Below are 15,693 nucleotides of genomic sequence, written 5' to 3'. Positions count from 1 at the left end.
TGCGGTTAAGGCAGGGCTTACAGGAATGAGGCAGGGACGGGACGGAGAAACTGAGTTCCTGCGGGGACAGGACAAATTTGTCCCCGTGTCATTCTCTACCTGGAAGGGGCAACATCTACTGTCTAGGGCCAGAATGCTAGAGGTGAGAAGGTGTCGTCCCACACCCTTATTTATTTTTAAAATTTCTATACCGTTTTTTTTTCCAAAACGGTTTACAAAAAGTTACATACATAAAAAATCAGAACAACATAGGAACAAAAACAGACAGTTCTGTTTTTAACATTTTCCTAAATGCGAACCTGTCTCTTCATTTTCGAATTTGACCCACAAGGCTATTCCACAACTTAACTCCTGCGCATGTGAAAGTCATGGCATCCGTTTGCACATATTTGGGATTAGCCTTCGTTTTCAGCAATGCTGAACTTTCGGAGCGCAATGATCTTTAACGGTTGACACTCAGACATCAAACCCTTAAAAAAATTCAGGGATGGTACCATATAAAAATTGGGAGAGTGTGGCGCAGTGGTTAAAGCTACAGCCTCAGCCCCCTGAGGTCGTGGGTTCAATCCCACGCTGCACCTTGTGACCCTGGCCAAGTCACTTAATCCCCCCCATTGCCTCAAGGACATTATGTAGATTGTAAGCCCACCGGGACAGAGAGGAAAAATGCTTGAGTACCTGAATAAATTCACGTAAACCGTTCTGAGCTCTCCTGGGAGAACGATATAGAAAATTGAATAAATAAATAAATAATTGCTTTGTATTGAATTATAAATACAATTGGCAGTAGATGTTTGGCCAGAAAATGCCTTTCCAGCTGTCTAAGCCAGTGTTTCTCAACTCGGTCCTGGAGTTCCCCCTTGCCAGTCAGGTTTTCAGGATATCCGCAATTGAATATGCATAAACTTGATTTGCATACACCATGCAAATTATATGCAAATTTATTTCATGCATATTCATTGCGGATATCCTGAAAACCTGACTGGCAAGGGGGAACTCCAGGACCGAGTTGAGAAACACTGGTCTTAAGCTGAGGATCTATTAAAATCAGGCAACTTAGAGCAGCTCGCGGTAAACATTTCAGCAAAATTATTCGTTACTACTAACGAGCGAAGCACCTTCATTACTGCCGCGCCAGAGAACATGCATTTGCCATTGCGCTTGGGACACTGAGGGAGCGTCATTAAGCTCCTTTAGCGTGCAAGGGTTTTCTTCTCACATTGAGAGTGTAAAAGGTTTCATAGTTATTCTTGTCCCTCAGCAGTCAACTGAGTACTTAAACTGCAGCCAGAATGATTCGGGGAGAGTGCAGGATGCAAGACAAAGTGGGACAAAATTTCCAGACAGTAGAGCAGCTGAAAACCAAGCAAGGGGGGGGGGTGGTGGAGATGTGTAAAGGAGTGAGGGAGGAGGAATGCTGACCTTTGTAGACTGCAGCAAAAGGGTTGGAGGTTCATTTCTACAGCACTGCGGGAACTCTGGATATTCTGCCGTCGCTCCCACAGTGCTGGAAGCTTACGCATTACATTTCATGCACTGGGGAATTCTGATCTGGGCTGGATTCGAGTGCATGTGTTAGACGCAGGCCAGAGAAGGAGCCGAGGGTGGGGGATCTGCAGATGGAGACATACCTGACCGGAGGCCAAGTGGTGCCTGTAGCCTGGTCCTCGAGGGTGGATTTTGGGCGGAGTGCAACAGCTGGGACAGTTACAGATATGTGAATCTGAATAGCGTTTACAGGAAAACCTGAGGAAAAATGGGGAGGGAGGACAAGGGAGGAATAAATGTCATCCAAGTCATCCACTCTTGCCAGAAACTCTCTTCAAAACAATCAAATCTCTCGACTTCCAGGCTATTATTGAACCTGAATACATTAGAAGGCACAACACAAAGGCAGAACAGGTGTAATGGGAGCCAGTATTCAAAAGCATTTAAGCGGATGGCCTCAGTCGCTGACCCCTAAGTGCTTCCTCTGAAAAACTGCCGTGTAGGGTTGCCAGATTTTACATTTGTAAAATCCGAACCCTTGGGTCCGCCCATCCCCGCTCCATTACACCCCAGTCCCGCCCCTAATTCTGCCCTAGCCCCACCCCTGCCGCTTGCTCTGGTCGGGCAAGAGGGCATCCGCGCATGTGCGGATACCCTCTTGCCCGACACAATTTCGGGGGAAACTTTTCAAAACCCGGACAAAGTGTCGGGTTATGAAAAGCCATCCGGACCCCCGGATATGTCCTCAAAAGGAGGACATGTCCGAGGAAATCCGGACGTCTGGTAACCCTAGCACTATAAGGACAAGATAACATGAACTTATTCCAGCTGCCACATGCAGCCATTTTAAGGGGCGGAGTCTGAGTGGGGCAGGGACACAGATGGGATTGGCCCATATTTGATAACATCCATGCGTGCACATGTTAACTCCCACATTCAAGCACGTTTGTAGAACACTGCCATTCACGCAGCTAAGGGTACACTTACACCCAGAAATGGCTCAGCACATGATTGGCAGAGAGTGTTTACCAGGGAGGAGCTTGGCTGGAGCATAGACGGGGCTGACATTCAAACGTGATTTAACTGGCCAGAAATGGCTCCTGGCTGGTTAAAATTGCCTATTTGGAGCTAATCGCTCATTTTCAGCAGTACTGAACTGCTAAGTGTCGAACTCAAAAGCAGCTGTTTAGGGGGGAGTATTTTGTGCAGCTTGAGCACAAACCCTGTCTGAAAATTGGCATAAAGTAGGCGACAGACATCAGGGGTGGCCCTTGGGGGGGGTAATTTGCATAAGGAAGGAAGGCCAGAAAAGAAAGGCCCACTATACATGTTCCATCCTGCTAAATGCCGACTTAAAGTCATTTATAATTCTGACAATGTTTACAAAATCTCAGCAGATCAGAATAACAGGGGAAATCAGAAGGGAGGGCAAATATGACACACTTTACAGAATCACTGCAATGAAACAACCCATCAAAGTGATAAAATAAAGATTCCTAACATTTTGACCACCGCCGTGCACAGAGATCCGAGTCAACCCCTCGAAATCCAGCTTTCCTATAAATGTTCCGATTTATGTAATCCAAAACCTTTTTCTGGGTAGGAAACAGTTTTCCATCTCTCGGGACCTTTTGCAAAGCTCTACTGCACGCGCTCAACACCCAACCGCCTTGGCAGCGCAGCTTTGAACAAGAAGACCACCTAGGTTAGCGATTTTCAAAAGCTCTTTTCCCAGGTCAAAGGGCCCGACTGAAAATTTCTCCCTGAAACACACAGGTCGCATAGCGAGTAGAGTTTTGTCTTTATTAAAAGAGCTTGCGGGAGCAAATAGCTGGTTAGGGAAACTATTTTGCCCTACTCAGCTTTTACGCTCTTATTTCATTTCAATTACAATTCATTTTGTAATTCTATCTTTTTATTCCATTTTAATTTTGTAGTTTGAAGCCGCGTAGATGGTTTGCCAATGTGGGATATCAAATGCTAAATAAACTTGGAAACTTGGATCGCAGGTTCAAAGTTCTCTGGCTGTCACAAAGTGCGTGAAAAGGAAGCAGTTTTGGGCCATGTGCCTTTGAAAATCTGTGTGAATATAGGAGTTAATATAGAGCACATGTGCTGCGCACCCACCCCGTGAAATAGTAAGGGAGAGGCGGTCTTCCTAAGGACACAATGGCACCTCACCTCTTCTCTGCCCACTCCCCGCTCCTCTCCTTACCTTCCCTTGCGTACGTTTTTGGCATTTTCTCTGACGTCACTTCCGGGACCCGCGCCTAATAAGTAACGTCAAAGGGAGCCGACACTAATGTGAGCAGCAGGCTGCTCACGCCAGAGAAATGTAAAAAGTAGGGGGAAAGGGAAGGGCGAGCGGGGGAGGGGCACCACCGCCCTGGGCACTGCTCACCCTTCCTAAGCCACTGCACCTACCCCTGCCCCGGGTGCGGTCTTCCTAAGGGTAAGACGGCACCTCACCTCTTCTCTGCCCACTCCCCGCTCCTCTCCTTGCCTTGCGTACATTTTTGGCGCTCTCTCTGACGTCAGTTCCGGGACCTGCGCCTAATAAGTGATGTCAAAGGGAGCCGACACCGGCGTGGGCAGCATGCTGCTTACGCCGTAGAAGTTTAAAAGGTACGAGGGAAGGGGGCACAGGGGAGGGGCACCACCACCCCAGGCGCTGCTCACCCTTAGTAAGCCACTGCACCCACCCCTCAAGAGTTTCCTTTATAGGGATGCCTTTGACACCTAGACTCAATGGATCGAGATTTAATTCGCATTGTTTAAATTTTTTTTTAATCGTTTAGATTCTTTGACGGCCTTTTTCACACTTCTATTTTTACTTTTTCCCCTCCTGGTTGTTCTTACCCTATATCAGGGCTGCCCAAGTCCGGTCTTCGAGATCTACTGGCAGGCCAGGTTTTCAGAATATCCACAATGAATATGCATGAGAGAGATTTGCCTGCACTGCCTTCTTGGTATGCAAATCTCTCTCTCATGCAGATTCATTGTGGATATCCTGAAAACCTGGCCTGCCAGTAGCTCTCGAGGACCGGACTTGGGCAGCCCTGCCCTATATGTTCCTTTCTTCAGTATCACTTATGTAGTTCTTCCCCTCCCCCAGTTTGGACCAGTCCAGTTTTGTACGTCTGTTTGAATTTGTCTATGTATGTTACTGTTGCCCCATTTTAGATTTGTAGTCGCTTAGAAATATTTGATAAGCGTGTAAATCAAATTTAAATAAAACTTGAAACTTGAACTCTACCAGCTAGAAAGCCAGAGACAGAAAACCAACGAGAGATGAAAACGAATTAGTCCGACAAATATAGGAGCTACTGTAGCCAGAGAGCAACACAGTTGGCCGGACAGGTCAATCTCTTACTTAGTATGGGGCTGGTCCACACTGGAGGACCTGCGGTAGCCATCTCGGCGGGAGGCTCCTTTGGATGAGATCTTGATGCTGGTGTCTGAGTCTCCGCTGTCATCATCCCCCATGGCTTTGATATAACTGCCGCTGCGCATCCTCCGGCAGGGAATTTCCCCTTCCTTCCCCGACGCCGGGTAGCCGCCCCACTCGTCCTGCGGAACCTACACAAGACAAGAGCAAGTGCAAGTTAGCAGGTATGCGGAAGAATGGAGACTGCGGCCATTAGGGGGTTAAGTCTATGAAATGGGTTTTAACATTTCTGCACCACACAGAGGAGACAATGATTTGATCCAGATGTGCACACATGTGCATACAAACCAAAGTTCTACCTAGATGCTGTTCTGGAAATACAGTAGGTGCCTATCTTGACATGGTTCATCCAATGTTCAATTTCATTTAGCAGCCTAAGTGCTAACAATTGAGCACTTACTGTTCAACGGTTCCTCAATGGCTTACTCTAGAGACTCCAATTTGAAAGAACAGACATGCAATATAGGATTAAATGATACGACTGAATCTGACCATGGAGATCATCAACCTTATGGTTGACAAATGTGCAATAACATGCTGCAAAATGGTTTATACACCCCGTTAACTTACAATATTTTCATCTGAAATTTGCAATGACGTGTCCCTCCGATCATGTGATTTATTTATTGATGTGTCCATGCAAGAAGATTTATTTGGTTCAGACCACGCAGCAGTTAAAGATTCGATTAAGTGAACATAAAAGTTCTTTAACTGTAAAGAACAGAGGAGCCCATAGTTCAGCACTTCATGAAGAAGGGCCATGTTTTTACAGACATTCAACCGGTTTGGAGGGGGCAGGAGAAAGCTACTTCTGAAGAAAGACCAGCAATGGATTTTTGATTTGGCCATGGAAGAACCAAATGGTCGGAATGTGAAAATTGATTGGCAGCACCTGTTTTTTTGAATGAACTCTAGGCAAATAAGAATGGTCTGTATCTCTAATTTCTGGCTGGAAGAAATATTTAAAATGTTGACGTCGGGGTGCTGCGGCTGTAGCTTTAGCAGAAAAGAGAAGAATTTACAGCAACATCAGGTCTACCCAACTAAATTACTATCAACCTAAATCAAGGGCTTTGAAAATGGTTCCGGAACAGTTCAGCTCTCTGGACTAACAATTCTTGTGCCTGAGAGCAGTGGCATAATAAGGAGAGGCAGAGAGTGCACCGTTCCAGGTACCATCTTGGTGGGGGGGCACCAGCACGTGTCTGCCCCCCCACACACACACACACACACACCACGCTCGCGTCCTCCCTTCCCCACCTACTGTACCTCTTTAAAATCTTTGCCAGCACGAGCAACTACTCTAGCCTGCTGCTTGCGCCAGCCTGGCTCCATCTGAAATCACTTCCGGGTCACAGGGCGAGGAAGTGATGTCAGTGTCAATGTGATCAGCAGGCTGGAGAAGCACTTTGTCCGGGTTTTGAAAAGCTTCCTCGAAATCGCATGCCATGTGATGATATCATGCACACATGTGCATGACATCATCACATCACATCCGCACATGCCCTCCTGCTCAACGAGAGCAGGCAGTGGGGGAGCGGGGCTGGGGTGGGGCTAGGGCGGGATTGGGAGCGGGACTGGGGTGGGGATGGGTGGAACTGGGTGGGTCTATCATTAACAGAATAGCAAAGGCCAAGCTACACAATCTGCCTCAGAGGAGACCAAAGAGCATCAGTGATCCTAATCTACAGGGGAAACTCCGAAAACATGCCTGAAAAAACTGGGCCTTTAACTGAATCTAGTACACAATAGTTTCTATATCAGAGGCAGAGGACGCTCGTACCAGAGCTTGGGTACCACAAAGAAGAAAGCAGAGTGGTGGATTCGTAATGGACCTGTTTGGGAGAAGGAAGGACCAAGCGGTGGGCATCAAGGGAACAAAGGGATTGAGTGATGGGGGGGGGAGTAGAGAATAATAATACAGAAAAGGTAATGGGGAGTTTGCAATTCAAAGATACCCATGGAACTCATGGCATGCTATGGGTTTCATGCTTCAGGGGGTCCCGCCCAACCTCTGCCCATGGGTACAACTCCCTGTAAATTAGGCACTGTAGGCACACTATGTGCTTGGGTGAGCGCCTATATTCAAATCATTTACATGTCTAATCAGCACATGAATGTTAACAGCCACTTTAGCAAATGCCCATCAAAATTCAGATTGGTGACCAACAGACTTTCCCGCCAGAATTCAAATTAGCGACCAACGGACTTTCCGGCCAGAATTCAGATTGGTGACCAACGGACTTTCCTGCCTCACTCTCCTTAAGCCCCAGCCAATCAGGTTTGAGGATCCATTCTATTCAAATGATTTTTAGTAAGCCAAAAACATAAAGGTACAGCTTGCACAAGTGAGCAACACAAAGGTCAAATTTAACAGATATAAAAATTGCAATCTATCAAACCCCAACTTCCATCCTCCCCCCCCCGGAGTCCCCATCCGTTACAAATTGTAATCTGTAAAACAGACCTGATAAGAAGAACAGAAGGACATAAGAATCAAACAAAGAGGAACCTCCATCAACAATTAAGGAGACGATGAGGAGTCATTATAGAAAAACTGCAGACCTCACAGCACCCCCTGAAGAAAGCATGATGGTTGAAACGTTGGTTCTACTACTATGAATTATTTCTATAGTGCTACCAGACGCACGCAGCACTGCACAGTCATAAAGAATAAGAAAACAGTCCCTGCTCAAAAGAGCTTACAATCTAAACAGGATGGCATGGATACAGTTAAGGGGAAGGGTTAATCAGCAGGTTCTACCCATAAACTGCAACAATACCTGAACTTTGGCCAATACCTAGTAGTGGTAGATAAATGGTTTTATAAATGCCTGTGTGTATTTTCTTTGAAATGTACTGTATCAGATGACAGAAACACAATTTAAGATGAGCCAAACTGCTCAGACTGTACATTTGGAAGCGAAGGTAAGTGGAAGTCATTTTATCTTTGCATTGGCCAAGAGGAGATGTTACCCTGCCAAACATACCCAAGAATCGAAAACACAGAAGGGCAGATTGTCTCTTAGTCATTTTACCAGACTCACCACTGCCAAGAGAATACAGATTTTAACAAAGTACGGTGCCAGCAGAAGGGAATTTGGTTTATTTCCTCACAATGTTTGGAAAACTTCAAACATGACAGTTTTAACCTGGGGGAATGGTTGGCCTTGGAGCGTCTCACACACAGGGCCAAAGTCATCATTTCTTTAAAGGCTTCTGAAAATGCTTTCTCTAAATGCATCCACGACATGATGGTAGATATAGCAAAGCTCTTCGGGTGCTGCTGGTGTGTGTGTGTGGGGGGGGGGTTTCTTACAGATTTATTATGGCAGCTTCAGATCACAAAGAAGGCAAAAGGAAGGTATTGCACGGTCTCCTTGTGATTTGGCCTTAAAACCCACATCCAGCCTCTTGCTTCATGTGTTGTCTCCTTCCCACAGATAGGGGGCATTGCAACCTGCTCCTGTACCCTCCGGATTGTAAAAATGAAACCTAAATTTGCATATAATCCTGAAACCTGCACATAAATACAGCGGACTCTCAGTTAACGCAGTCATATTATGCCTTCAGAAAGTTGTTGAAAACTGACTTGTTTGATACGTTTCTAACATGATTATTGCTTTAACCCTGTTTACATGTATGCTTCCCTGATTTGACAGTCCTTCTTGATTGTGAACTAGAAAATGACACGGTGACAAAATTCATCACCGTTCCCATCCCCGCGGATAACCGCGGGAAACCATCTTCATGTCATTCTTTAAGGAGAGAGGGAAGAATCAGAGTATAATTGGGCACAACCACTGACCCGCAAGCTTTGCTTTGAAGAATGCTGGTGTAGAAGGACTGAGGTTGAAACAGACACTACAGAATGACAGTCTCTGGTATCCAGAGCAGATATTGTGATGTCATAATGCCTCATTCCACCAGTGCCTAAGAGCCAATCACATCAGTGATGTCACAATGGCTTCATTATCCTTGGCTCACATAAGAATCAGCGTATGAATGGCCACAACCACTGACCCGCAAGCTTTGCTTTGAAGAATGCTGGTGTAGAAGGACTGAGGTTGAAATAGACACTAGAAAATGACATGGGATTATTTCCCGCGGTTATCCGCGGGGACAGGAACGGTGATTCATTTTGTCACCGTGTCATTCTCTATTGTGAACCGCCTGGAACTCTTGGTTAGGCGGTATACAAAAATAAAGTTTATTATTTATTATTATTATTGATAGATGCCAGATAAATAGGCTTACCAGATTTTCAGGAACAAAAATCTGGACCCATGGGCCCGCCTCCAGGCCCACCCTGTTCTGCCCGAGTCATGCCCCGTTCCGTCCCCTCAACCTGGTCGCTTGTCGGGAGGGCATCTGCGCATGCGTGATGTGTTGACATCACACGCATGTGCATGAGGTCACCGCTTTGCATCCGTGCATGTGCAGATGCTGTCCCAATGTCACTGCTACCTGGAAAGCTTTTGAAAAGCCATCCGGACCCCCAGACATGTCTTTGAAAAGGAGGACGTGTCCGGTGAAATCTGGTTGTCTGGTAACCCTACGGATAAATGTAGTTTCTGGTTGCTTGAGAGTTACTATTAAAAATAGGCCTAATACTTTACCCCATACTATGCCATACCTTAAACTGTTCCAGACAAACTACCGGACATGTGGTGTGCCAAGTTTACACTTAGATTTCCGCTAGAAATTGATTTTATTTTCATTTTTCTTTAAAGTATTACATTATTTCTTTGACTTTTTTTGCTGATTGTTTGAGAGAGTTCTGGTTAACAGAGAGTCTACTGTAAGTTAGATAACTAGCCATTAACAATTAATGATTGGCTGTCAGCAAGGAATTGTTGGTATTTGCACGTGAATCTGTCTGCATGCAAATTCTGTGGCGATCCGCATCCAAATCCTCTCATACACACCGGAAGAGGGGACCATGGGAGGGGCATAGATGGGGCAGGGGCATTCACAAAAGATGTACGAAGTGTGAAAGAATTCCAGGAATCTGCGCCCAACTTGCACGCCAGGATTTACAGAAATGTGGCAGAGGGGCAAAGTTCTTAACAGAAAGTAAATGTCAAAAAGCGCCACGGACCATCCAAGACCATCCAGGTTAGGGATAGGGCAATCAAATGAAATTTATTGCTGAACCCGACATAGGCCGTGTTTCAGCGAGAACTGCCTGCCTCAGCGGTCTATACAGAAATGATACATACAAATACACTCGTTTTTCTCATAGACATTGAAGATGTACATACAAGAAAAAAAAAGCCACAATTAACTAACATGTGAACAGAAATGACTATCATTAGTTATAAAAATGGAAGAAAATCATAAACAAATATAGAACTGTAAAGAACTGTTTCTGGAAACTCAGAATGATTAAATCTATAGCCAACATTCTTGACCCTCAGTCCCATAATATATTAATACACTCAACTCATAATTTCCAAACTTGACTACTGCAATTCTCTGCTCAAAGGAGTCTGTCAAAAAGACATCCGACATTTACAATTAATCCAAAATCTTATCACCGTATCACTTACAAAATTGCTTTAATCACTTTCAAAACCATGAATACCAAGGAACCCACTTTTATCCATAAATATCTGATTCCACATGATCCTCCAAGAACACTAAGATCCACATCACAGCATCTTCTTTATGTCCCATCCCTAAAAATTATTAGTACCCGTAGGGCTTCTTCTTTTGCAACGATAGCCCCAACAATATGGAATTTATTACCATCATATTTAAGGTCTGAACAGAATTTAGATAAATTCAAGGGTGGCCTTAAAAACTTTTTATTTAAAGATGCATATGACTGTTAATTGGTCTATGGGACTTTTCTAGCTCATTTTCAATATAAAAATTCATTTTCTATTCAAAATTTATTTTTTCCCTTTCCCTATGTTATTATCCTTAATTGTTTTCTCTTTCTTTTAAATTATATTTCTCCCTACCATCCTATTGTTCCATGTAAGTAATGTTATGTCATTAAAAGTTTGTTAACTGAAGCAATGTTACACGTTTTTCTCACACCCGCAACCCTCTTTACTCTAGAATAGACTTTTTTCTTACCAGTTGCTCTATTAGTCCAAATGTCACTCACTCTGATATCATGCCAATATTGGTATGAGATCATGCAGCCATCTCAATGAAAATTGCTTGCGGTCCTCCCTCCTCTAGTAATAAACACTGGCATTTTCTTTTTTTTTCAAATCTATTTTTATTAAGCAATAGTAAACACAATAGTCATAACAACCACGGTATGCATTTTCAACAGACACCCGCGGAGGACTGGACTCTTATGCCCTCCCCGGACCCACCTCACCCCCACCCCACAGCAAAGAATCCCCAACCCCCCACCCTCCCCTCCCCAACCCCCCACAGATACCGAAAACTCTTAGGCAGGGAACATCAAAGACACATAGAAGCACAGATTCAGAGGTGAAGTCCATTCAAAACACGGCTACGACTCTCAGGAGTCAAAATGTTCAAATACGGAGTCCAAGTGTGAACAAAGTCTCTGCTCCGGCGTCGAGAAGAACAGGCCAAACGGGCCTCCCAACCCAGAAGTTCATGAAGGCGATTCCTCCAATACCAGAAAGAAGGTGGCTCAGAAGAAAGCCAGCAACACAGGATACATTTCTTCCCCAAAATAAAACATTTACTAAGAAATAATTTTTCATAAGAAGTGTACATAGGCAAGAAAGAGAAATGGGCAAACAGCATAGACTGCACAAACACTGGCATTTTATAACATATAACATAACTTTATTCTTCTATACCGCCAACAATCAAACGACTTCTAGGCGGTTTACACAGAAGAGAAGCTGGACAATCAGCGAAGTACAAAATATTAGTAGTATAGACAGTATTAGATATTTGTTATAAATAAAACTTCAGTTAAGAAATGAATTTATCAAATAGTACATGCTTCCTTACTACATGAGGAAGGTTTTAAAGAGTTAATTACCAACGAAATCAATGAATTCTTTATGCTAAATCTACCTGAACACACTAACTGGACCTGTCTCTGGGACACTTTTAAAGCATTCATCAGAGATGTCATTATATCATTTAACGCTAAAATTCGGAAAAAAAAAACAGAGAAATGACATTGCATCTTTGGAAAAAATAAAGCATCTAAGTATCCCATCAACAAAATCCCTTGGATATTCAGCTTCTACAGAATCTTCACAAAGCTCGCCTACGCTTAAATACAATTTTGAGCTCCAATTCTGCTACGGCGTTAACTTTACAATCTGCATCGTATTACTAAGATAACAACAAATGTGGCCACCTACTAGCCTCCTATCTCAAAATAAAAGGAAGGACGGCAGCCATATTTCCTGTATTCAAACACGCTCTGACGATCTCACTGTAGATCCTGTTAAAATTGCTGATGAGTTTCAGTTCTTTTATCACAATTTATACACTTCAGAAACTGTCAGTGACAACCCCGATTTCTCGTTCACGAATAATCTTACCCACCCCACTCTATCTACCTCAGACTGCTCTAATCTGGATGCCCCTGTTACCTATGTTATTATCCTTAATTGTTCTCTCTTTCTTTTAAATTGTATTTCCCCCCCCCACCACCCTATTGTTCCATGTAAGTAATGTTATGTCATTAAAAGTTTGTTAACTGGACCCCTTTTTTACATTTTTTATTGTAAAACGCTTAGAATTTATGATTAGCGTTTTATCAAATTTTTAATAAACTTGGAAACTTGGAAAATATACTCAATGAAAGAAAAATACTGCTATAAAAATCATCTTTAACGCTAAGAAATTCGATCCTGTCAACCCTCTCCTTAAAAAAAGTTCACTAGTTACCTATTTCCCACAGGGTTACTTTCAAAACTCTTCTTCTCGCTTTCAAAGTTCAATCTAGTCAGATTCCCTCATTCATAGACAGATTGCTGATCCCCCTACGAATCTCAACGGTCACTACATTCTTCCCAACAATATCTCCTTGCCGTTCACTCTGTCCGTCAATTTTACGATGCAACACGCAAAACAGTTTCTTCGGTAGCCGCACCCACATTGTGGAACGCCCTACCCTTGACCCTGAGACAAGGAAATAACCTCAACTTTAAATCTAGCCTTAAAACATTTCTCTTCAAAGATGCTCATGAGATCTATTCCTAGGACCTACCACTCATGAGACTAACATCAAAGACTCCCTTTACCCCTTTCTTTTTATTTCATGCAATGTCTCCTTCCCATTTACCCTTATGTAGCATGTTATGTCTGTACTGTTCATGTAAGTCTTTTCTACTATTTTTATATTTTTACGTACTGGGAAGGGGGGTGGGGGGGTCGGGGGGTCAGCGGGGGGGGGGCGATCGGGGGTTCAGGGGGGTGGACGTTGGGGGAGGGGGGTTGTGTCGAGGGCAGGAGGGCCTGGGGTCCCTCCTGCCCATATTGTACTGGGGGGTGGGAGATAGGGGGTCCGCCTGGGCAGGGGGGGTTGGGCTCCCTCCTGCCCGATCGTGTAGGAGGGTGGGGGGGCGAAAGGTCAGGAGGGCTTGGGCTCCCTCCTGGCCTGATCGTAATCGGCCGGGGGGGGGGTGTCGCGGATCGCTGGGGCCAGGAGGGCTTGGGCTATCTCCTGCCCCGATGTCGTGGGGGGGGGGGGGCGTGGATTCTGTAACCGGTGTTGTTTTTGACAGACACCGATTACAGAATTCAGCTTTTAGGCGAAGGACTGGCTTCGCCTAAAAGCCCTTGTGTTGGACGTTTGGGGCTTAGGCGTTTTTTTGGTTTATTATGGGGTATAAGTGTAGACATAGTGGTGGTTTGGGCGTTAAACACCTGAAGGTAGAGGCAGCAAAACAAGGACGTTTGTTTTGCTTATGGACACTTTCCCTGCTTCTGCTTTCAACGTTTAAGGCCTTAGGCCAAAAAGGGACTTAGACGGTTTTTTTATTATGCCCCTCCACACTTTTCAAGAAATCCCTGAAAAAGTCTCGACCCCCCCCCCCTGAAACAACCTGCTCTACTCTTAACTTCCCCAGAAATAAGCAGATCTTTTTGGAATTCCCTTTTTTTTTTTTAGCCACCTGAATCAGATATCGTTTTGTAATCCACTTTGAACCGCAAGGTAATGGCGGGCTTTAGGTCAGTCAGTCGTGGAAACTGTGAGGGAGAGGGGAGAAGAATTCACGTCCATGCAGATTCTGCGAGAGCTGACGGACCCAAGAGCACTGCCCGTTAATGGACCAGCTTGCAAGTGAGCTTATTTATTCCTGGCTCTCCTTGGCATCCTGTTCCCAGCATGAAGAAAGCATATTCCCTCTGAAACAGGAGCACTTTCACTTCACTAACTGCTCTCAGCTCTTACTAATCCTTTATTTATTTAAAATGCTTGTAGCCCACACTATCCAAATATTCTAGGCGGCTTCCATACAATAACATTCATACTAAAATCTAAATAAAAAATAAATACAATTGAGCTATACATCAACTCATACTCATTACATATCTGCTGCTTCACAAGCATAAAATGTTCCCATTCCAGCAATATTCCCTTCAACAGAATTAACCCCCCCTTGTATGAAGCCGCCTTAGGGTTTTTTATCATTGGCCGTGGTGGTAAAAGCTAATGCAGCTTCATAAAAGGGGAAGAGGTAAATTTGCTTCTTATGATCCCCTTTTACAAAGCTGCGGTAGCAATGTCCGCATTCTTCTTTGAAAAAAAAAAAAAAGAGGATGCCTGGCCCCGCCCTGTTCTGACCCCAGTCCCGCCCCATCCTATCTTTGGCTCCACCCCATTCCTCCCCCAGCCCCAACCCCACGCAAACCTCCCCGAGCTTGAAGGCCACATTTGGAAGCCTTCGTGCATGCATAGATGTCGACACAATGATGTCATAGGCATGCGCAGGTGCGTATGATGTCATCATGGTGACGTCCTTGCATGCGCAAAGGCTTCCAGACGTGGCCTCTGAGTTCAGGACTTCCAAATCCCGGACAAACTGCCGGGTTTTGGAAGTCCCTCTGGGCGCCCGGTCAGTCCTCTATAAAGAGGACATGTCCGGGTTTTCCCGGACGTCTGGTAACCCTACCTATATGCTTCCCAAAAACTAGCAGAGTGTTTATCTCCCGCTTGAATGACACAACAGATGTAGCAGATCTTAAAGCCTGAGGCGATCTATTCCACAGACCAGGACCACTTATTTTAAACATTGACATCCAGGCATACAGAGGTAAAAGAGGGGAGAGCCAGACAATCGTTGATAGGCTTGTGAAGCAGGAGCAATAAGTGAGTAAGTACAACAGTGGGTGCTTATCAATCTTTCTGTGGCCATGACCCCAGAATCATAGCCAAATAAAATTGTGTGACCCCCCTTCCACGAGTATTCAGTGTGAGCTCTGTGGCTTAGTATAGGGGGAACAGGGGGCAGACCGCCACACACGCTGTCTTGATGCCGGCACCTCTCCGCCCTCCCACGTCATGCTCGTGCCCTCCCTTCCTCCCCCCATATCTTTAAATCTTTGCCAGCACGAGCAACTACTCTGGCCCGCTGCTCGCGCTGGCTTGGCTCCCTCTGAAATCACTTCCGGGTCACGGGACCAGGAAGTGACATCAGAGGAAAAGCCAATGTCGGAGAAGCTGCTTGCGCTAAGAAAGATTTAAAGAGCCCAGTAACCTGCTTCCAATACTGGCCAACCCAGATCATAAGTACCAGGCAGAACCCCAAAGAGTAGTAACATTCCAGAGCTGAGATTGTGATGTCATAATG

General features: G+C 44.9%; 1 protein-coding gene across 2 annotated transcripts in view; it reads right to left on the bottom strand.

Annotated features, from left to right (window-relative positions):
- The window catches only part of DLGAP3 (DLG associated protein 3), a 249,508-nt gene that overhangs the window by 60,083 nt on the left and 173,732 nt on the right, over positions 1 to 15,693 (bottom strand). For both annotated transcript variants that reach the window (XM_033953585.1, XM_033953586.1), the window contains exons 3-4: positions 4,862 to 5,067; positions 1,632 to 1,746 (exon numbers count right to left, since the gene is read on the bottom strand). In XM_033953585.1, coding sequence (XP_033809476.1) covers positions 1,632 to 1,746; positions 4,862 to 5,067 — 321 coding nt within the window. The remainder of the gene's footprint in view (positions 1 to 1,631; positions 1,747 to 4,861; positions 5,068 to 15,693) is intronic.

This window comes from Geotrypetes seraphini, chromosome 8, assembly GCF_902459505.1.
Source record: "Geotrypetes seraphini chromosome 8, aGeoSer1.1, whole genome shotgun sequence".
NCBI lineage: Eukaryota > Metazoa > Chordata > Amphibia > Gymnophiona > Dermophiidae > Geotrypetes > Geotrypetes seraphini.
This window is presented reverse-complemented; position numbering and strand designations above follow the sequence as displayed.